General features: G+C 36.6%; 1 protein-coding gene across 1 annotated transcript in view; it reads right to left on the bottom strand.

Moving 5' to 3' along the window:
- The window catches only part of USP7 (ubiquitin specific peptidase 7 (herpes virus-associated)), a 43,537-nt gene that overhangs the window by 8,966 nt on the left and 12,022 nt on the right, over positions 1-22,549 (bottom strand). Inside the window, exons 6-26 of the mRNA XM_014936458.1 lie at positions 19,711-19,841; positions 16,822-16,876; positions 16,214-16,294; positions 16,032-16,122; positions 15,132-15,214; positions 14,019-14,128; positions 13,021-13,177; positions 11,738-11,882; positions 11,021-11,151; positions 9,815-9,949; positions 9,507-9,608; positions 8,734-8,839; positions 8,153-8,245; positions 7,192-7,259; positions 5,921-6,021; positions 4,441-4,594; positions 3,261-3,328; positions 2,054-2,162; positions 1,881-1,958; positions 1,407-1,507; positions 750-849 (exon numbers count right to left, since the gene is read on the bottom strand). Of these exons, the coding sequence (XP_014791944.1) occupies positions 750-849; positions 1,407-1,507; positions 1,881-1,958; positions 2,054-2,162; positions 3,261-3,328; positions 4,441-4,594; positions 5,921-6,021; positions 7,192-7,259; positions 8,153-8,245; positions 8,734-8,839; positions 9,507-9,608; positions 9,815-9,949; positions 11,021-11,151; positions 11,738-11,882; positions 13,021-13,177; positions 14,019-14,128; positions 15,132-15,214; positions 16,032-16,122; positions 16,214-16,294; positions 16,822-16,876; positions 19,711-19,841 (2,199 nt within the window). The remainder of the gene's footprint in view (positions 1-749; positions 850-1,406; positions 1,508-1,880; positions 1,959-2,053; positions 2,163-3,260; positions 3,329-4,440; positions 4,595-5,920; positions 6,022-7,191; positions 7,260-8,152; positions 8,246-8,733; positions 8,840-9,506; positions 9,609-9,814; positions 9,950-11,020; positions 11,152-11,737; positions 11,883-13,020; positions 13,178-14,018; positions 14,129-15,131; positions 15,215-16,031; positions 16,123-16,213; positions 16,295-16,821; positions 16,877-19,710; positions 19,842-22,549) is intronic.

Below are 22,549 nucleotides of genomic sequence, written 5' to 3'. Positions count from 1 at the left end.
AACTGAGGTACTGTTACTGATATAAAACAAGTATTTAAAACCAATTAGAAGAACCACGCTGTTTGACAGTCTTTTTTTACAGAAGTCATTCAATGCTGGCATGACAGCATTTCAGCTTCCCCTACTCAGTAAATACTCTCCAGGCTTCCACAAATGGCTTTTTTGACATGAAATCTTCTATCAGCTGTGGTGGTAGCTGATAGCAATATCACAGACCACTTGTCTCCTCATTACAGTTTATATTTGGAACTTTTTTGTTTTGAATTTCTGATCTCTGAGGCAAGTTAACAGATTTGAATTATGAAATGTTTAGAGAAATATCACATGGTAAGTATAAAAATTTGGCTCAAAAAGCTCAAACTTAACAGAAAAGGTAACCAAGTCTCCTAGAATACTCAAGTTTAGAGTATGAAAGTGGCTTCTAAGCATAAAAATTTTTATCACGAGTCCTCAAATAAATCTTGGAACTATTGCTAAGGCAGCAAATGTCCTATGGACAAACCCCTGCCAAGTCTTCATGTATTCTTACACTAAATATACATCCAAATCATTATAGGGAAGCAGAGGGAACAAAGGGAAAATTTTAGAAGGGTTATCTTTAAAAATACATATATATTATCGTGCAATCTAGCTTGCTGCAAGTATCACAGTATTTGAAAACTGGAATCCAGAAAGAGAGAATTAGCACTTGAAAGAGTTTCTTCTCTCAAAGCCAAGATTTAAGGGTTCTTTAAGAAAACAGTGCTTACCTCTATTCGAAATGTTCGACTTGTTGCAGGTGACAAACACTCTAACAGCTCATCTTCCTGATGGACACCAATTATTTTGTAACTTACAATTTCTAGCAGCCTTAAAAATAAACAAGCAGGAAAAGCATTAAAAAAATTAAATATAAGATACTTCAAAATAGATCAATGCAACATTTCTTTCTCAAACCTTGAGAAAGATTAGTGTACTCAGAGTATGAACAGGTGCTACTACTGCATTTGCAAAACTTAATTATTACTAAAAACTGAATTTTAAGCTGCAAAATTACAAGAGGTTAAACTACTTCTGCTCTTGGTAAAAAGGGCCAGTACGTGCAATTACAAGACAATGGTTTTTAGATTATTTTTTACGCTATCTTTAAACGACCTCACTTTTAACTCCCAAGAAGCAAAGAGCACGAGATGCTTGGATTGGAAACAATTACTTAAGAGTTAACAAATGCAACCGACGAAACTTATGCATCTCAAGTAGATAATATGAGCTCACTCAACAACGTGAATCTGGAAGCTTTTTATTTTAACATAGTATCAGTCTTCTTTTGATAGTCATGGTTTCCACAGTATTTTAAATTCTATGGATACTTTTCTGCATAAAATCCACATGATCGTGTAAAAGAAATCAAAATCTTTGAGCTTTACCTTAATTTCCCTGAACCTTTTTCAGAGAGTTCTACAACTTTTTTACATTCTTCTAACAGGTCCCGCACACACCCATGTTTATCTGGATATACTGTTATTTCCTATGGAATTTGAAACAGAAAAATTGTTAGAAAATCTGAAAATGTAAACAGCCATATTAAAGCACAGAATACACTGGATTCTTCCCTTCATCAAAAAAATCATCTTTAAAAGATAACAATTACTTAAGTGAACACCTATGTCATCTTCAAATTTTAGTTAAAAACAGACACTATCTTTTTTAATTTATTTTTTGTGACTTTTTGGTGGGTTGCGTTTTTTTGTCGTGGTTTTGGGTTTTTACATAAGGTAAAACTTCGATCTAACTTTGTGTTCTTCAGGGAAAACAGTGTGTGTGAATTATAATCACAGCCACAGCAGCTTTGACACAGAAACAATAGCAGTTGTGTATGTAAAAAAGCCAGGCTCACTCACCTCTTCCCTAAACTGGCTATTTAGCCATATGCATTTAAAACTTCTTCTGTTTTCAAAATCAGTTATTTTCATTTTGAGCTTAAGGAAGGAAAGAAAGACACTTTAGGCATACTTTGGATAGGGCAGAATTATTTTTTTTTAAATGAGCATCAATAAAAACAAAAGACTCTTACCTGTTGATAGTAAAGTTTTTTAGGTTGCCTAGGCTTGAAGAACTGGAGAAGATCTCTTAAAGTACCTTCATAATTATGTCTAAGAGGATTACCAGGGCCATCCCTGTAACTACAGAAGGAAAAAGAAAAACATCAGTATCTCCTTACAATCCACCACCGCTCAGTAAATCCAAGTACATTTTTATTCCTGGCTTCCTGTTTCATAGAATTGCTAGCACAGCCTGAGCAGCACTATATTCATTGCTTTAGTGATTTTTAAAAACAGGCGAGTGTACAGGAACAGACATACCATTTGCTGTGCGTGTTGAGTCTCTCGGATGTTTACAAGCTCCCCTCCAGTGCTGCAGGGCGGCAGCCCTACATTCCTCTGAAACTACTACTACAGCAGCCCATGGATTGTGAAAGGTTAATTTGTGGAGCCGTATGACACAGCAAATTCCAGAGTGACCACAGCACTGGAAACTATAAAGAGCTACTCAAATTACGACAGTCTCATTGGTGATGAAGGTAGATACCTTCAAGGTTAATAAAGAGTATTTACATGAACAAAAATGAGATTTTTTTTTGTGTGTGTGTACTATTCCTGCAGCATATACATCTAACTACTAATATGCTGATTTCTGCTATAGTTTTATAAAGATTCAAATCCAGTTTTACGCCACTATGCCTGAGAACACCACTTTAACCAGAAATGTGCCTTTTAGCAGCTGCAAACTTGTTAGATCATCTGCATAAAACCTCATTTGCAGACCTGGGCAGGGGGGAAATCAGTAAAGTAACTCCTGCATTTAAACCTGTAAAATCAGCAAAAATCCCGCTTTTATGTGTGCCTGTGTTTGCTCTCCTCCATTCTAGAAATTTGCATTCACTGAAACAGCACTTGCATTAGCTTAATAAGTTGTCCCATAAGGTAAGGCTTTGAAGTAATTATTGATTTTAGAAATTTAAACAGTGATCCTTTAAAATGCATCTTTTTTTCAATGACACTTACTAGAGCTCTTCCAAAAGGTGCAGTTCTTTGAGGCTCTAGAGCCAGCCACTGCAATACTTATAACTGTCTATGCAATTTGCTGTGCATGCCAGAACCCTAAAGTGTTACTGGTAAAGAACTAGCTTACCATCTGGAAAAAAAGCTACAAAGTAACTGCTACCTATATGTATTTTGAAGACTAGTTTAGACACAGAACACTACGGAAATACATCTTACCCTTGTGACTTGAAAAACTGTAATAGCATTGGATCCGTATTAAGTCTTTGCGCAACTGTCTTTGCAACCTGCAAATAAATTTTTCTGTAAGTTCTGAATTATTTCAGACAGTTATGACATTGCTCTACAATCACAGTCATTTGTTACATATCATGAACACTGCACTACCAAAATTCTGAGAGAGACCTACTATGTCTACTTCCCCAAGGCAAAATTAACTATTATCTTCAGCTTCTGAACAGTTGACAAAAAATAAGATACACTAGGAGGGGGGGGAAAAGAAAACAGAAAACTTGTCTGTTTTGTTACAATAAATTACTGTCACCAAAAGGCCACAAAATCCACAACAGCAGCTGTACTCCTCTTCTGGTTTTGTTTGTTTGGTTGGGGTTTTTTTGTGTTTGGAGTTGTTGGGGTTTTTTTAAATTACAGTATTACTGGGGAAACAAGTAAGACTTGGTCTTTGAAAATGCCCGCTGTTCTTTAATTCACTCCAAGGAAGTCAGCTTGCTGGGTAACATCACCACGTTCTTCCCATCAGTATATTTCATGTCATTCCCTCACAAAAAAGCATGGGGATTCTCTGTCTACTTTTACCTTACCAAAATAAACCATAAAGAACTGATACTTCATTAAAAATGAAATGAGAGAAAGCGAGTTGCCAAAAAGCAGATGATGAGAACAGGACAGCAAAAGTCACCCCTGACTTCCCTGCGTGACAGAAAATAAATTGTCTGGTTGTAAGTGATCTGTTTGCCACTGACAAAAGCAACTGCAGGGGAACTGAGGGAGCTAAATCTACACAGGCTTTTAATAGATGACACCAACTTCTTCCAATAGCTAAAGAAGTTGAGAAACTTTTGTGTGTCACTTAGAAATCAAATGGATAATTTCATTAGAATTTCATTTCCCTCACAGAGCAGTAGGACATATCAGGAAATAATCGTTTTGTCAAATAACTCATTACTAATGAGTAATCCTCACTAACTGGAGGGTTTTAAGAGTATTTTCTTCTCACAAGCATTAGTGGCCTCCTTAAATTTTTCATTACCACAAAGCAAAAAGTGTACAAGAACAGAGGTACATTTTTTTAAAAGTATGTATAACACGCTTGAGAATTAATGCAAAAGTTACTTCCCAAACAAGAAAACAAAAGCAGAGAAACAAACAGGACACATGCCTGAAAGTAATTCATCCTATTGGATAAAGTAACAACAAAGCCTGGGTCATTGGGGATGGTTTTATCACAGAAAATGACATCCACACGATGGTAGAGGTCTCGGAAGTATTCTTTAGCTGTTGGTAGCTCACTGCTATCATTTTCTGGGTCATCCCTACAAGAGCAAACAGATGATAATACCATTACATATCACACAGTTACACATACAAGCAGTTAGGACTTTTAAAAACATGTTCTACAGTAAGTCAGCGACAGTTGAGAGATACAGAAATCAAGTTTAGAAACCTTTTTAAAGAGCCACCACTCGTACACAGTAGAACTAATGCAGTCAGTAGTGACCCACACCCCGGAGTATTTCCGATCTGGCACCACCGATTCCGGTCGTTTCATGGTGGCACTCCAACAGTAGCCATCCCTCCCTCCCACCCTGGCACACCACTGCCTGTCTGCATTAAGGCTGCCACAGCTTTCCGTACACTCCTGTATTCACTGCTCTGCACAGAGGCCAGATGTACAATAGCACTCCTTGAACCATGGAAGCAAGAGAGCTCGGTACAGATGCTGGTTTGGGTCACTACTGACTGGTACCCCTATCTTCTCAGCGGAGAAATAGCACCAGGGTACAAGCTGTGCACTTACCCAGGAGTCAGCAGCCAGCCAAAGGTGCATAACACCAACTGGGTCAACAGGGAATGCGAGTTCCAAGGCATGACATGAGAAATACATTCATCTCACATAATCTGGGGTAAGAGTGCTGAAGATAGACTAGCTGGCTTCCACCCACTGTCAGCCCATGGAGAGAAACAGAGCAACACAGTTGGGTGTGACCATCAGGAGTGAGAGCACAGAAATGCTGATTTATAGCCCTGACAAGCTTATGAAAGATCCCTTTAATGGATACAAGATGCAGGAGTTCTCCTTTTGCCTTGGAGAAAACTCCAGCTGAAGCACCAGTACACCCAAGAGTCGCGTATGCCCAGGCAAATCAGGAGCATCTCATCACCGTAGACAATATGGAACTTCTTGTGAGCATGAGTAAAAGGGGGAAAAAAAGGGAAAGCTGAAAGGAGCTCCAAGCCAAGAGCCTTGTACAGTGGTAATGGTACAGAGCTTGAGATCTGAAATGCTGGTGGGCTCTTTGGTGTCTGAGTTACAGTGGCTCCGAGTAAAACGCTGCAGAACTCAGACACGCTGCTGAACCACACTCTTTGGTAACATTAGGACCTGTTTTGGGTTATTAGTTTTCTAAACTAGCACGACACCTCCTTTTCCTTAAAGAATCCGGCATGTGATAATTAAAATACTACCATATTTTTTAATTTCCTCTTTGAAGAAACTAATGAGAACTGCTGAGAATGTGTCTACTGCTGGAAAACTATACTTTGCTCTTATTTAAAACGCTAAGTTAAAGGAAGTTCTGCTTTCAAAGTAAAGCGGGTGGTTTAATCGCAATGATAAGCTGCCCCCTTAAAATACATACTTTTGAAACACTATGATGTCGCCATCCATGAGTTCATCAAGAGCTTTATCAAGAGATACATCATAATCTTGAATCCTTTCTGTTAAGTTGGGTTTAACTTCCTGCAATAAAGAACAAAAATTGCTGATCAGATATTACCTTATCAGATAAGATAACCTGTATCATCTTTCAACTGAAACAAATGGATAGATACAGATGTGTAAACTAAATGTAATCTTAGCTAAGGTCCAGATACATCCAATTGTTATTGATAGAGCTGGCTGCTCATTTTTACCTCTGAAGACTCCCTCAAGTTATCTCAATTTTCAGAAGTATTTTGTCATTCAGCATGATCTTGTTAGTACTGAAATTTTTCCAAAATTCAGAGATTAATTTTCTACTTATGCAGCTTCCAGGAAGCCTGGAGAACACTGATTATGCTCACTTATTTTAATAGTGCAAACTTCTGTACAGCAATTCACTTGTCTTTAAAAAAAAAAACAAAACAAAAAAACCCCAAACCAAAGACACATTAAAAATGCATACATTATAAAATATCTATATGCATATTATGTATTTATACTTGTAGGTTGACCTCTTGGTCAAACTACAATCCTGACCTGCACAGAAGATGAGCACCTGACAGTTTTGTTTTCTAGGATGGAAGTGTGCGTGCTCCCCTGGAACCACCAGAGAGAGCAGCATGACTGCTAACAAAAATCACAATGAAAAAACCCAATTCCTTGTTCTTCCTATAGAAAGGACTTTGCCTTGGCAAGATCTGCATCTTCAGCACTCAATAAATACAGCGGTTATAAAGATTTACTACTTCTGCATTTGGGCAGAAACACATTAGACTAAGTATTGTGTTTGCTGACTTTAACTTAGGGAAGGAAGGAGAAGATGCAACACTTTCTCATCTCCTCTAAGGGGGCCATTGAAAATTCAACAGCCAATAATGTTAGCGGGATTAGCTCCTCCAACACTGTGACTCTGAGGATACACACAGATTTAGCACAGCAAAACCGCACGTGTAGGACTTCATGTGGGGACTTTTTGTTTTTAAAGCCTCACGCTTCTAGTTGTTTAATTTTAAATCCATTTTGAAGTTAACTATCTGCTGATACTCTCTTGCAGCGCTATAGACATCAAAGCTACAGGTTACAGAGTGCTTATGTTTTATAAAATACCATTTCTATGAGCAACCTTCTTTTAAGCAATAAAGCTTTTTTTTTTCTCTAGTTATACCATGTAAAAGACAAAAATATTACTAAAAGTGTATCAATCCAAACCTCATAGAGGATAAGGTTAGTTTCTTGTGGAAATCCTGCTCTCTCGCACATAACTGGAAGCAAGTCACCTATTGGAAAAGAAAAGGAATGTGAAATGCATTGCACTAACTGCTAGTGAGACCTCCTGCAAGAAGAGGAGAACTTAGCTTTTTTACCCTGGATAAATAGTTTTTATATGCCTAAGAAAGAGAGCCTTCCAGGTGAAAGCTTCCCTTATTGACATCTAACCAAGAGACAGACTTTAAGGTTTCCTTCCACTTCATTTGAACAACAACAAAAATATGTGCAAGGCTATCCAGGATCAAAGAGAGGAAATAACACTGTTCTTTCTCCAGAAAAAAAATTTTAATCTTTAAAAAAAAAATTAAGGCAGCTAAAATGCAAAATTAGAAAGAATGTACGAGTCAAAAAAATGACAAATCAAAGTATTTTTACTCAATGCACATTTGCTGAATTCTTTAAATGGACCCATACGAAAACCAAGACTCATGACCAATTCAGTCGGTGCAGCTGCTCTGACGGTACCATAGGGAAAAGTTGTCCAACAGTTATTTTAAAAGCTATTGCAGAAGTTCCACACATTCCAAACAAAAACTTGAAATAGAAGTAAAAAAAAAACCAAACTGGGGAGCAATATCAGATCACAAAGCTTTACAGCAAATCTGAAACAGCTGTTTATGTTGAGCAACATCTGGTAAATACAGCAAACCTGTAACAAAAAATTAACTGACAGCCAACGGTGTGTTACGGCACCACTCTCAGCCTTGCAGAAAGTTCCACTGACACACCACGGGGAAGAAAACTATCAAAGGAGCAGCACTGGGGTTGGGAGAAAACAGAACTACTTCTGTGGCCTACTTCTGATTTCAGTGATAAAACTACTATTAAAAGAAAAGAGATATGCAATCTGTTGCCTTAAAAATATATATATAACACAATGAAATTAAATTTTAAAACTCACGTATTTTACAGGATATAGGTGTGTAGATATGCCCACAATAATTCAAACTCCGAGTCTTCGGATCATACATCTTCAGAAACAACATTACATCATCTACAAATTAAGAAACAAGATTTAATTTTAAGTAAGGCTTATTTGAGTATGTATGGGGGGAAAAAACCACCAACCGCCTAGATATTTTTCTTAAACTGTAGCAAAGATGTATCTTTATTTATTAATTTGATTAATGCCTCTAAATACTCTTAAATACTGATTTTTTTTATAAATTACTTTATATCGTAGAATACCAGGTAGGAAGGGACCACAAGGATCATCTGGTCCAACGTTTCTTGGCAAAAGCACAGAAATATATATATATACACACACACACAACATACGTAAAAATTTATTCAGTGATTCTAAGAACATGTGGAACATGCCTTACACTTGAAGAGAAATGAGGGGAAAAACTGCATGAGAAAAACTAATTTCAGCATTGCAGTTTGATGGGTACCTCAATGTCATTACTGAAAAAAGGAGTGCCCAACATTTTTCAAATAAAAGCATTTTCTGTTTACTCAAGTTTTAGCATATATGCTTACGATCTTTATCAAACTTGGGTAATGTTGCTCCAGTAGCAGCCATCTCTGGATCTACTGTTTCCAAAAATATTGTCCATGGATTTTCATTGTCACTGAGTTCAATCATCTATGTAGAAAGATGTGGAAGAAGAAAAAAAGTCTCTGGAGAATATAATATAACATGGTATCTGCATTTTCCTCAGATAAAAGAACTTTGTAACATTCTATGAGTGGGAGAATTATTTTTTTTTTAGTTGCGTTAGTGACAGGAAGTTTATGAAGTTTATTAAGGAAAACAATGACAATTATAAAAACACCAAAAGTTTTAATGAAACAAAAATGACTGGTTTTATTTAAAATTAAACTATTTCTTTTTCATTTAAAAAATATACCTATAGCTATCTTTATTATGGCAAGAAAATGACTTCACTTTAGAAGTAACAGGACAGTGAAACCAATCACTTTTTTTTGGTGGTATTTAGACACACTTTTTTACATTTTAAGCAACACATTTCATTAAATCCAGGTTTTGCCCGAATAATGGAGGACTCAAAAATACATTTCTGTTTGAAATCCAACATAAAAATAACGATTATGCTTTTTTCATGTAAGAAAAGTTACACTCCTCCCTCCCATTCAAATCAACCCACTAAATCTTAAGTATCAAACTTTACCAGATACAGCTTAAATTAAAATCCTGAAAAATCTGATGTTCCAGACTTACAGATTCTTAGAGAGAACTAAAAATCATTGGTGATGCACAAAAATAATGTCCTCTATCAATGAATATTTACCGTTTTATTGCCATCTGCTTCATTATCTAACATCGCGGGTCTTTTTGTTCCATTACTTCTAGCTTGCATTGGCCATAATCTGATTTGATCCTGGGGAAATCCCTAAAATAAATAAATAAAAAAAAATCTGACAGGAAACAAACAAACAAACAAAAAGGCTGACATACTTTTATTAAACCCAAACAGATCTTCTATTTTGAAAGATCTAAGTTATGACTACTGCCAGTATCCAGAGAAGATAAAGTCTATGAAGTAACCATAATGTAAAAAAATAAATAGATACAGATACTCAGCTACACAAAACTTACCATTGTTTGAGAGAGATTTTGAACGAATTCTGTAAGTGTGGAGTTTTTTAATACTTTGAAAACAGTGTATTTCACTTTTTCTTCATCATACATATCATTGCCTTGGTGACCACAGAACTGATCCTCTGCCACTATCTGAAAAATTACATTTAAAGGTTACTATTCACATTAGCTCAGCTGCACAACATAAAACCTTCTCATGATGCTTCATTATGCCATGTCACTGGCTCTCTGGAAAGTGGCATATTGCTAACACTATTCGTGTTCCCATAAAGAAAATAAAGATTATAATGAAATTTTTAAAATGTGATTGATAGTCAAATCAGCCTAAGTAATTAACACACACTAATTCTTACAAAACCTGAACAATTAAAAAACAGTTGTGCTTAGATCCCAATCTTGGAAACATGTGCTCTGACAATCTTGGCACTTAAAAAAAGGCTATATAATTATTTTAGTGGTGTAATACAGGGAGGCTGGCCTAAAAAGTTTCCTGTGTCTCCCACAGACTCTGTTAACAGAGAGACAAACGGTGCAGCTCTGCCAGTCTCTCCACCGAGAGCAGCTCGAGTGTAAACGCAGCGTAGAACAAGCCAAACTTCACCCATGTCTCCACTTAGGAACACCAGAAAGAAGATGCAAGGAAACATGGAGGCAAATAGAAAATGGGTTCTGTTTTCTTCTGCCAGATGGGCTCTGGAAAGAGCCATAAACAGGGTTCCTTAAGGCAATTCATAACAATCTAGTCCATCTGGCTTTTCCAAAAAGATAATTGCAAATACAAGCACTCTCTCCTTCTGCTTCTACTTGATGAGTTCAGTCTGGCAGTAGTCCAGGCTTGCAGCCTATGGCTAGATACATGCTAATTTTAGAAAATAATTCCTGAAGGAGATAAAAGTGCGGTGGCAGGGCAGCCATTTAAAATAACCTGGTCCTTTTCCTTTCACCTGAACTTACTATTTTCACTTGCAAGCACGTAACTCCTAGAGAAAACAGAAATGTCCATAACATACAGTACTGTTTGTTTCATTAGGATTTATTGCTTATGTAAACATACTTACAAGCACTAAAATCATAATTGTACTTCAAACACTATTTCCAAACACAAATTTTAAAAATATGAAAATCAAGGTTTGTCTTGGGTGGCTCAATATTCTGAATTTTAATGGTAAGGTAATTGCAACTTGATCTATTTCTAAAGCTGACCTGCACTTGCATATAGAGGTGAGCTTCCTGCCTCTCCTTCCTCTTCTGAGCTTCTATCCTCTTCTCTTCTTGTAGCCTTTCTACAAGTTGTTGAGGAATATCATGGTCCGTGACAGGCTGCAAAACTTCACCTATAAAGCAGATTTTGTGACGTCATTTTGAGATTTACATCAAACAGGTTTTCCTTCATACATGCTTGACTTTCCTCTGATACGAAGTCAAAACTGGCTTTTTTCATCTTTTAATTAAAAACATGGTTTGATATGATCATGTATTGGCAAAGGAAGCATTTTCTATCCCAAGCCAAAACGCACTACTTCCATGAGATATGTATCAGACTTCTGAATTAAATATTCATTTCAGGATTAAAAAAGTAGTTACCACCAGCCAATTTTCTTAGTAAACACATATCTACATTCTTATAATCAACTGGATTTAGTTTCCATCACTTAAGTTAGTTCGTTAATTTTTCCATCCTATAAAATAATAATCAGTGTAGAAAGTGTTGCCTTACTGTGCTAAGACAAGACAGCACTAGATCAGCACACACTTTCCAGAAGTCAGAGAAAGGCTGGCTGGCCCCATGGAATCTATATATTCCAACTATTAATAACGAAGCTCCTTTGTATAGGAAGGCTGTCAACAATTCAGAAGTAAAACATAGCCCTAAATCCCTGTATGTAAATCTAACTTGGAACACAGGCAGAGTATACATACTTAATTTTGATTCCCTGATGTAAACCAACATGTAAGCATTCGTACAGTGCCGTACAGATAAGTCATCGTCGTGACCTCCATAGTTGTGTTCAATTGCTTCTTCCTTTGTACATCTTGATACAACATCATCATCAAATTTACACCACTAGAGAGAAAAATTTATACAAATATAATTTTACACACAAAAACATGTTCTTGAATGATAAAGAAATCCTATTTCTGGCATGTCTTTCAGCTCTTTGAAGTAACTAAAATTGCTCTTCAAGCAGCATGAGTTTAAAATGAAAAATCAAGTTCAGTGTAATTTGTGGTACCTGCTACTTGTGCTCAGCATAAGGAAGGCCTTAAACACCAAACCTTTACTGAAATATTTGAATGTTTTACACTGAATATCAAAAGGCCAATAATTATTCAAGAAATTTTTCTTAAGACTGTTAGTCAAATATCTCACATTTATCTATGGATTTCAGCAAATTGACCTTATTTGCTGTAAAATAAAATAAAAAGCAGTGATGCACAAGGTATATAGTTATCATTTGCAAATTTAAAGTAATTTACAGCAAATTTTAAACCGAAACAATAAAGCCAATTAAGAATGAGACAAACAGCAAGAAATTCACAGCAAAATCTGACTTCTGCTTTTAAGTGTGAGCAGTCCTGTACACTCACAGGAGTCCTGTACGCTGTACAAAACCTGCCAACTCAAGGGAAGAGGCACCTGACCTATAACTGTCTGATCCCATCATGTCAGCTGTACCCGTAACAGTGGGACATACAAAGATACTGAATTTCTGACTCACAGAAACATTTGAAACGTTCAGATTTGCTTCAGCCTGAAGTCAGCCTGAAAAAAATGCTGGCTATAAGCTGATTGCAGTAGAACTTCAACACATATATACACATGAAGGAAGGAATCCCCTTCATTGCAAGTCTTTTGCCAAAAGCAATAGCAAAGATGAAGCTGCTCCTCTTAAGCAAGCAAATGATTCTTTAATACCTCTAAATGCAGGCTCCTCCCCAAAGAGCAAAAACTAGACTCAAAGGCTGCTGGTTTTTCTCTTTGTAAATACAAAGTAAGTTTCCCAAATAGGTTAGAATAGGCACCAAATGAGAAAATATCAAGCTAAGAACTATGCGGAGAAGTCAAATCGCTGTGCAATGAAGGGAGTGTGCCAGCACGCTCTTCTGTCAGGGAACAAAAATTCCAAAGATTTGCCCATTATGGAATCTGCAAGTATATATTTGCAAAACACAAACACGTTTGAGTGCGTTTCAATACTCACTTTGCCATCCCCCTTTGGATTTAAGTAAACAACATAATGTCCGCCATGGTTATCTCCACTGTGTACTAAAACTGCATGAAGAATGTAATTCGCAGGATCTTTAGGGTCTGTTTTTTGCAAAAATTCATCTAGTGGCAACTGTTCAGGAAACTCAAACCTAGTTTTGAAAGGAATTAAGACACTTGTAGTTAAGACTGACACATGCTATTATGCAGGACATCAGAACTTACTCCTAAAGCAAGCTACACAATCTGAACAAGTTACTATTACAATGCTGTTCCTGTCCATAATATACTGCATACTGTTTTAATATAGAATAAAAATCATATTCATAAGCACCTCTGAAAAAGCATGCCCTCAGTAGCAAGGACAAGAGCACTTTAACTCATAACTGTTTTGGATTCAATGCGTCAAGGGAAAAGCTCAAAACTTGTTATTTTCTAGTATACAAATACAGCTTTTCTAAGCACAGGTGCCACTGGACTGGAACGTTATTTTGAAATGTCTTTCAGCAGCTGTAGTCTCACCTCCTTGGTGAGACTGAAATCCTTGCAATACAGATTTAGTTTACAACCAACAATATCTCTCCTTGAGAAATTATCGGCCTCTTCTTAGAGTGAGCGGGCACGAAAGTGGATGGAGGGAAAGCAGAGGACTACTTACTCATCCTGCTTACTCTTGTGGCAGCCTATGGGAATGTACTGACTTTTCCCCCACAGCACAAAGAATGTTCCACAAAGCCTTAAAAGATGCATTTGCTTGTTTTGTATTCAAAACAACATCTACAAATTACTATTTAAGTACTCAACTTGTCATTCAGAACCTTCAAGTTCAATCAGTGCACCTTTTGGGGACCTCCACCATATGCGACTGCACTCACATTCTTCTTGGGAGTTGAATCAAAAATGGGATTTTTGGCAAATTACTTTTTGGTACAATATATTCACAGGTCCAAATTCTACAACCGAAAAAACCAAACCAACCACCTCCCAACTCACCTATCATTTATCTTGATGTTTTGGTCAGTCTGAGGATCATACATAAATCTCATGAGCTGTAGGTGTAATACTGGTGGCAACGTTAGGAACTTCACACCTTTCTCTGCCTCCTAGACATTTTAAAGGAAACGGAGGGTTGAAATTGCAAGATTTTTAGTAACTTAAAATGCTCATCTGCTGCAGACAATCTTTACATGGAATTTTATTTTATAGGCTTGACAACACATTGTGCACCAAAGAATGGTTCAAAACTTGGGTGGAATTTAACTATCTTAACACTGTACCAGCCTTCCCATAGGCTACTCCAGTAACACTTAAAAGAACTCAGTTCATTTAAATTTAGGCCATTCATACAAGCACACATGAACATATCACTGCATTAACAGCAAGTTACCTGTATAAATAAAATTAAAAGTGAATTCAGAGGCAAAAACCTAATTTTTGATTAATTATGAATTTCACGTTCATTGCATCCTGCCAACAAATATTTGGCTATCGTGCTGTACCTTCTTAAGCAGAGCTAAAGAATATAGAGAACATTACTGACAAAACCTGGTATGTGGAAGCTGCAGAAATAAGCTTTAGTAAAGCAACTTTTTTTTTAAGAAGAACTTCAGCTTCCTCCAGTGGGTAGAGCAAAGTGCAGCTGATTCAGAAACACGTGGACATGCATAAATGTTTAAAACTCCACAGGTTCATTTGGCGTTCTTGTTGATGACAGAAAAATGACCTCTCTAAAGTCACTTTTAGAGCCATGCCTTTTTTTTACTAGACACACAAGAACAGACTACTCTTAGAGGAAAAACTTTACTGATTTCAAAACTGAGAAATCACTGGAGAAGTTAACCATTCGAGTCACTAAAACAAGGGTATAAAAGCAAAACTCACTGCTGATTAGACCGTTTTAAATTCTCCATTTCAAGAAACATAATAGCAACTACAAGGAGCTATGTAAAAGCTTGCCTAAGGAGAAAATCCACCAAAATCACTTGATACAACTTAGAAAGGGTTCGGCAATTATTTTTTTGGCCACAATAACTTTTTAAAGTTATTTTCATCAAAGACACAGAAATAAAATTTAAAACCAAGTTAAAAAAAAATAAATAAAAATACCTGCAAGCCATGTTCTCCTGCATCGTACTTGTTATCACCATCCAACTGTTCCACTGCAACGTAGTCAATGAAGGACTCAAAAACTAAGTGAAAGAAGATTGTGGAATTATAGGGAAGAACTAAGAAAAGTGTTAATTTGCTCTAGCCTGAGAGCTTAACAGTGTATTCCTCAAATAACATGAAGACATCAGAGCTTATGTTTGAATACTTCGGGCTTTGTAAAACAAAAAATAAAATATTTATTCTGTTTAAGAAACACACCAAACTTAGGTGCATACATAAGAATATCAGCAGATTTTAAAATCACAGTTTCATGTGTCTGCCAAACCTTGTATTCTCACTTTGCAACTGTTAAGCATCAAGCTAGATGGTTTTGTTTGCTGGAATCTTACATGCCCTTTATCATCTCATCTATGTGAAGTACTTGGTAAAGTGATGACAGAGCAGCATAACAGAGGTCCTTTGATTAGTTTATTCTTTTTATTTGCTTGCTACTATGGTTAGGTCTAAATAACAGTCTATTTTCTCCAAGTTCATCTCCATATATAAATTATAATCTACTGTGACAATACTACTCTTATCACCATGGCATAGTGTACACTTTTATGACACTGAGAAAACTCATAAAATTGATATTGTTTCATGAAAACATATCAGTGAGAGAATTAGGGAGGAAGCAGCAGAGAAGGGAAATGAGAGAAGGGAAAAATGATAATGTAAGCAAAAACATTTTCTGTAGAAAATCTTTTCTATGAGGTGTCAAAGACTCCTCCCTCTGAAATTAAAGCACAGGTATTTCAAAGTGCTGAGCACCATCAAACCCATCTGAAACCAACAGGCACTAGCTACGTCCAACACGTTGAAGTATTTGATTGGTGCATATCACAATGTATCACTTACTATTTTTCTTTCCCTTTATACTTAGCTGGATGTCATAATAATCTTCTATCCGTTCAGATCGATAGTCTACATGTTTGCATTGGATATAAGACTGTAAACAAAAGCCAAAAAACACAGAATTTCAATATATACAAGTAACAGTTAATTTAAACAAAATATTTATCTATTTATTAAATACATACCACCATCTTCCCTCTGAACAATTTAGGAATAGTGCCTTCTACACATGTGCCTTTCATTTTATTTTCCACATTATCAAGCAGCTGAAAGAAAAATTAGTTTTTACATAGGATAAACTTGCAGGTTTCAAATTTATTCATCACACACAGATGAATACCTCACTGATAGTAAACTGAGTCACTCACATAAAAATGAAAATGTTAATCTATTTGTAGTGCCATCTCCTTTCTAACCCTTTAAATCCTCCTCTTGCCCCTAAACACTGCCGAGGGCTACCCGAGCTACATTCCTTTGAGTTTGGAAAACCTCACAAATGTAACAAAGCATTTGCATCTTCAAAACTGCATTTCCCTCCATGGCTCTAGGAGCACCACTAGCATACAGTCCATTTATTTTTAGCCTTACCTATCCTTTATGAATTCCTCACCTGCAAAAGGCCACAATCAATCCCATTCTTAAAGAAGAGAAATAAACCAAGGCAAAAACTCTACATCTTAAAGACCTAATTGGAATTAATCCGTGCCACTACTACTGTTACTAAATTATATGTACACGATATTGAGGGACAACATTATGCATCACAGATCAGTAAAAAATAGTAAAAACATACCACTCGACATAATTCCTGGACATCATGTTGCATGAAGCTGTCTAAAGTTTCCCACCTTTGGAAGGCAAATTAATACAAAATTACTATATTATGAAGAGAACTCACAGCAAAAAAACCTTTTGTCACTACTTTACAGACCAAGGATTTAATACATAGCAAGATGTAAAGACTCTGAGATTTAGTACTGGCTGATGCGTATGTTTTTTTAGTTCTGTAGCATTTACTTGGCAGGACAAAGGGGCAGTGAATTTGTGGGACGTTTTGGCAGCTGTTCTGTGCTCATATGCCACCTTCTCTCTATGGGTCTGGGGACAGGGAAGATACTGGAGTCAGCCGAAGAGGCCAGAGCCAGGCCATTGCTAGCAGAAGAATTCTTCCAGTCTACGACCTAACCTCAGTTCACATCAAAAAAACCCTTAAGAAAAGGCCTGGGAGCAATTCAATGCTGTCAGAGTAGTTTCGGCAGCATGCTTCTAGCTGCCTCTCTTTTGAGGGCCCTTCAGGTGCAGTCAAGTAGTGTTCAGGGTTTATTTCAGCACATGAAAAGAAGTAAATGGATTCATAGGAAATCCTGTCTCCTTTGTGCTCATCTAAGGAGTTAATCCTGGATGCACAGAAACTCCAAGGATGCGATGAGGCACCCGTTCCTGAGCTGTCCATGTGCAAACACACCCATGTGAAGCGGGGTGAGAAGAGCAGTCTGGGAACACCTCGTAGCCCAGGGAGCCCACTGCAACAAGGCTATTCAGCACTACTGCCTTCAATTAAAAAAGCAGCATAAAGTGGTTTTATTTCAGCATGTAATACTTTCTCCTATAAACTCTTCAACTTGAACTCAAGAATATCTTTCAAATTTTAAATCTTTGGCAACTCTCTTTGCAAAAGTGGTGGCTCCCAACCATATGGAGTAAGCTGTGTTTACTGTAGGCTCTGGCTTCAGCATGAGGTTCAACCCCAGCCCTTGGAGCCACAAGCACAGGGGTGACCAGGAGCAATACTAACTTTGGCTTCCCCTCCCACGCTCTTCTCACTGACCCACTGTCACAGGGCACCATACTACTCCCAGAAGTGCACCAGAACAATTTTGAGGGGGCTCACACTTAAAAAGCTGAATGAAGCGACCTGTAAGATAATTAAGAATGGAAAAATAACCTCCAGACTGCCTGGGCCTTCAACACTTAAAGGACAAAATCAAAGAAAAAGGTTACAGACTTATACTAGGATAAAAAAGGTCTCCTTCAGACAATGGCATGACTTTCTACTGAAAGAAGCCAAACTTGGTTAGAAACTCCCAATACCAGTAAGAAGTTGTGCTCTACACAGCATATAGGTAAGCTTCACACAGTCAGAAACCCCTGTCTGATTTGATGGGGGGAAAAGACCAAATATTCAAACACACTCAAAAATTTTTTCCCAAGAACAGGCATGAATGTATTTGTAAAACCTTGCTCTCAGATACAAAATTAAGCATCTTCTGCACCCTTGGGAAAGACCTCATAATGCTACTAAAGATGACACAGTTGGGATCTTAATTCAAGATGAAATATTTAGTTATCAGCAAGTCTTTCCAGTGTAACAGGACAGCAAGAGTGCTGATTAATTAAGTATACAGTGTGCTAGTAGGAAGAGGGTATGACCAGATAAACACACAACTCTGAGGTTACCAGTGTCATTTTAGAATTCCCCCAAAAGGTCAAAAGGAAAGGTTACAACGATGCAAGGTTACAAAGTCTTATCAAGATACAGCCACTACTACAAGCTTGAGCAGAAGATGCAGGTGGACACTAGGTCAGCTATGTGAAAAAGATGATACAAACTTCCTAACCAGCTTTTAAATAAACAAATGCTTGTCAATATTACTACGAAAGACTAGTCTACAAATACAGTGTAATGTGAAATACAATCTTTTAGAACAGTTTCTGATAAAATCCTACTCCATGCCTATACGACATGCAAAGAATAGGCTTTTACAGGCTATGCTGATTTTAATCTTCTGTCCTAACTTGTGTTCAATTGAAACATCCAGCTAGTAAAACAAAAGAATAAAAATCAACACCCTCACTCAATGCAGCTATATTGTACAATTCTATGTCTAGATACTCCAGATTTAAAATCATGCCCTGTAACACCATCTCACAAGAAGCACCACCAGACTGGAAAAAATACCAGGCACTGAACTGGATACTGGGCAAAAATGAAAATAAAAAGCAAGCCTTTTTGTAGATGTTTAAGGGAGGAAAAGAGGGTGCTGGACTGAGGAAAATGCAAGGAATTGTTTAGAATGTGCTCTGGCACCTTTACTTCATGCAACAGATACTCCTCTTAAGCTTTAAATCACGAAACAGAATACAGCATTAAATGCTTCTAAATTGTGCATTGGGGAAAATACGTGCATCCTTGATATGTCATAAGAAAATGTTACAACAGTCATCAGTGCAGAACTAACAATATGGAAATGTAAATTACTGCTATTTCTCTAAATTTAAAACAGATTTAAATTTAAAAAAAGACATTAACAATACATGAACTGCAGTGTTTCAGCAACAGATTTTGTCCTGAATTTTACTCAAGTAAAATGCATCACGTTATTTTCAGGTAACAGGTAGACTATAGCCCCGTTACTAACAGCTCTGTTTTACTGTGTACCACTCCCTCCCCCAAAAAATCTGACTCTTGGATCGGCTGTCTTTAGTACTGACTATAAATGAAAACGTATCCAAATAAATGAAAAAAAGTTTGCAATTAACACAATGCTATACTAAGAATTCTCTGCACCACTCTAAAAATACCCTTTTTTATTTAAAAAGATTTTAAAATAAAATCTTTTTAAAGAAAAGTTTTACAAAGCCTGTAATAGCCCAATAAATAGTCTAAATTTCTGAAACTTACCCGAAAGATTTTGTTAACTTTTTAGTTCCAACTGGTTTGTCACTATGTTGCAGCTCATAAAACACTCTTTGCAATGCTAAAGGAACACTTTTGGATGAATCATCTCCTTCTGTGGGCATCATGTACACAGCCTGAAAAAGCATTTAGTCCAATTAGTATCTAAGGAAAAATTTATTGCTTATATTGTTTAATGCATTCTTTCCTCTTCAGTGACTTCCTTCACGTAACTCCATTTAATCATCACTCCAAGAAAGTCTGAAAGAAATCTTGTACTGTAGTGTAAAAACATTGTCTGCAATGACTCTTCTTGGAACACAGTGGTTAGAAAGATGTGAACAGCAGATTACATTCACAGTTAGTTTTTTTTTCTAATTCCACCCTAGAAAAGTAAATGCACTAAAGCATTCAACACCTTCAAACAACTTATCACACCCAGTATGTCTACACAATGGTCACAGCAGGACCAGATACACTGATCAATAATACTACAGGTTTTTGAAAATAACTTCAAGTTTGTGCTGTAGCTTGGCTACCTGTGAATATCATCACCTACAGTGGGGAACAAAACCAGAAAACAAAAACCACAGCCACATGAAACCATGAAGGACAACAAGCAAACAAAACCAGAAATGGTCCACATGGAGCAGAAGGATGTCAGAGGAAGCTTTGAGATTCCCTTATACATTCATTCCTACTTAATGCCATCACTGCCCAGCAAATAAACAGCTTAACAATTCCTTCACTGATTATACTGATCTGGGAAGGACTGACAATAAAGAAATTACAGAAATAGACCAAACAGGGATTAGGAGAGTTCAATAGGCACTGGGGGGGAGATTTACTGTTTAAAAAGCGTACTCTAATATATCTAGGGAAAAGTAACAACAAAGAAAAAGTATTTACAGGGAGATGTTCATTTAGAAAGCACGAACGTAAAAAGAAATCACAAGACAACTCTGGAAGGAGAAAATAAAGACTCCAATATTAAGTAGCATACAAGAAAATAACCTGTTAAAAACAGAAGAATTTTTGCTTGTGAAACAACAGGGAATGATACATTTCTGCAAGTGAAGCACTAAACTGGATCTCAGTAATTTTCACTCACTTCCTGTGCCATCCTAGATCTCAGAGGTGTCCAGCACCTCTGATGGATCCAGTTCTTTGGTTCCTTATATGCAGAGCAAGGTTAGTTCCTCCAGTATATAGCCAAATTGTTGAGGAAACACATTCGTTTTTATATGAAAGCAGCACAGAGGTGATGGGAACCAGATGAGACAGACATTAGATTAAGACAAAGCTGATATAAAAAGAACACAAGGGAACGATGAAAAAAAAAAAAAGGAAGAAAGAAAAAAGGCAAAAGAAGTTCTTAAGTTGGCAAGCCAGTTTCCTATTCCAATGCTGAATATCCACATTTTTTTTCAAAAGTAGAGCAACACAAATACTTAGATGAATAATATAATAAGAATCTCTCAGCAGAATAGCTACAGTAATAAGATGACAGGAAAGAAATTATTTTACTGAAGTATCGAACAGTTTCATAAAGAAAGCAAGTCCCTGACATTCAGACAGAAAAACATTGGTTAATTATGCAACTGTAAACCAATATGATAGTTCACATGACTTTATCTTTTAATTTCCAAAATGTAACAGTTTAATAGTTCTGAGCATATCCAGAAATGGAGACCCAATGCAACTGTAAACCAATATGATAGTTCACACGACTTTATCTTTCAATTTCCAAAATGTAACAGTTCTGAGCATATCCAGAAATGGGAGACCCCACAACCTCTCCACACATCCTATTGTAAAGCTGGACCAATTATTATCCATATGCAGAACTACAGTCAACGATACTGATCTGGGCAAACTCCAAATATAAGTAGCTAAGATTACACCTTTGATTTTACAAGCAAAAGTTATTTTTTGCTTTAAAACATAAACATCAAAACAAGTCAGCATCTTGCAGAGTTAACCTCTCCCTCTCCCTGTCCCTTCTATGAGCTGGACCTTTAGTCTTCACTGGCTAAAGGCAGAAACAGGAAACAGTCAAATGACCAAGTCAAATATCTCTAATTAGGCCCTATTTATTGTTTCTGACATCTTATAAAGGCTTTTAAACAAACAAATCTCTAGTAAGTTACTTGCTATATTTAAACTAATAGAAATAAGATACGAAAATCAAGTAATGAAAAAATTCAAATATAGCCAGTGCTGACACATTTTCATAAAATTAATATTAAAATGCTAAATATTCTTCAAAACAAACCAACATGGTACTACAGCAGGCTAAAAGTCAACCTAGTGGTTGACTGTTCCATCAAAAGGTATAAATGGGAGTTCAGAATACCTTGATAATTAAGCAAAATCAGATCCTTTGCATTTAGTTCCTTTTTGGTTTCCTCATATACCATCTGGACAATTAACTCCTTTCCTGTATCTCTCAAGTAATATTAAAATAATAATTTGCAATTTATTTATAATTGCTACATTCCAGCCGCCTTTTCTTCTGAAATTCTAAATGTGTTACTACAAACGAAACACTTAACACACAGCCTTCCTTTGTTTCTTCCTTCTGTTCATATATATTAGCATCAAAGCCCATTTCTCACACCTTAAATGTTTCTCCAAGCTAAAACAAACCACTTTTCAAAATCAAAACCTATTTTTATGCCTTACCCTCCAAACTCTGAAAGTTTCACCTCAAGGTCAAGGAGTAAGGCATTTTGATCCATTTGAAAAAAGCAGAATCTCTAATTTAACACCTGAGAAGTTCCCTCAGGAAACGAACACAAAAGAATGACGGGGACGTGTGTAGGCAATGGCTATAAGCAACAGA

The sequence above is a fragment of the Calidris pugnax genome, unplaced genomic scaffold, assembly GCF_001431845.1.
Source record: "Calidris pugnax isolate Ruff unplaced genomic scaffold, ASM143184v1 scaffold17, whole genome shotgun sequence".
Lineage (NCBI taxonomy): Eukaryota > Metazoa > Chordata > Aves > Charadriiformes > Scolopacidae > Calidris > Calidris pugnax.
Note: the sequence above shows the minus strand (reverse complement) of the source record. Positions and strands in the feature narration are given on the sequence as shown.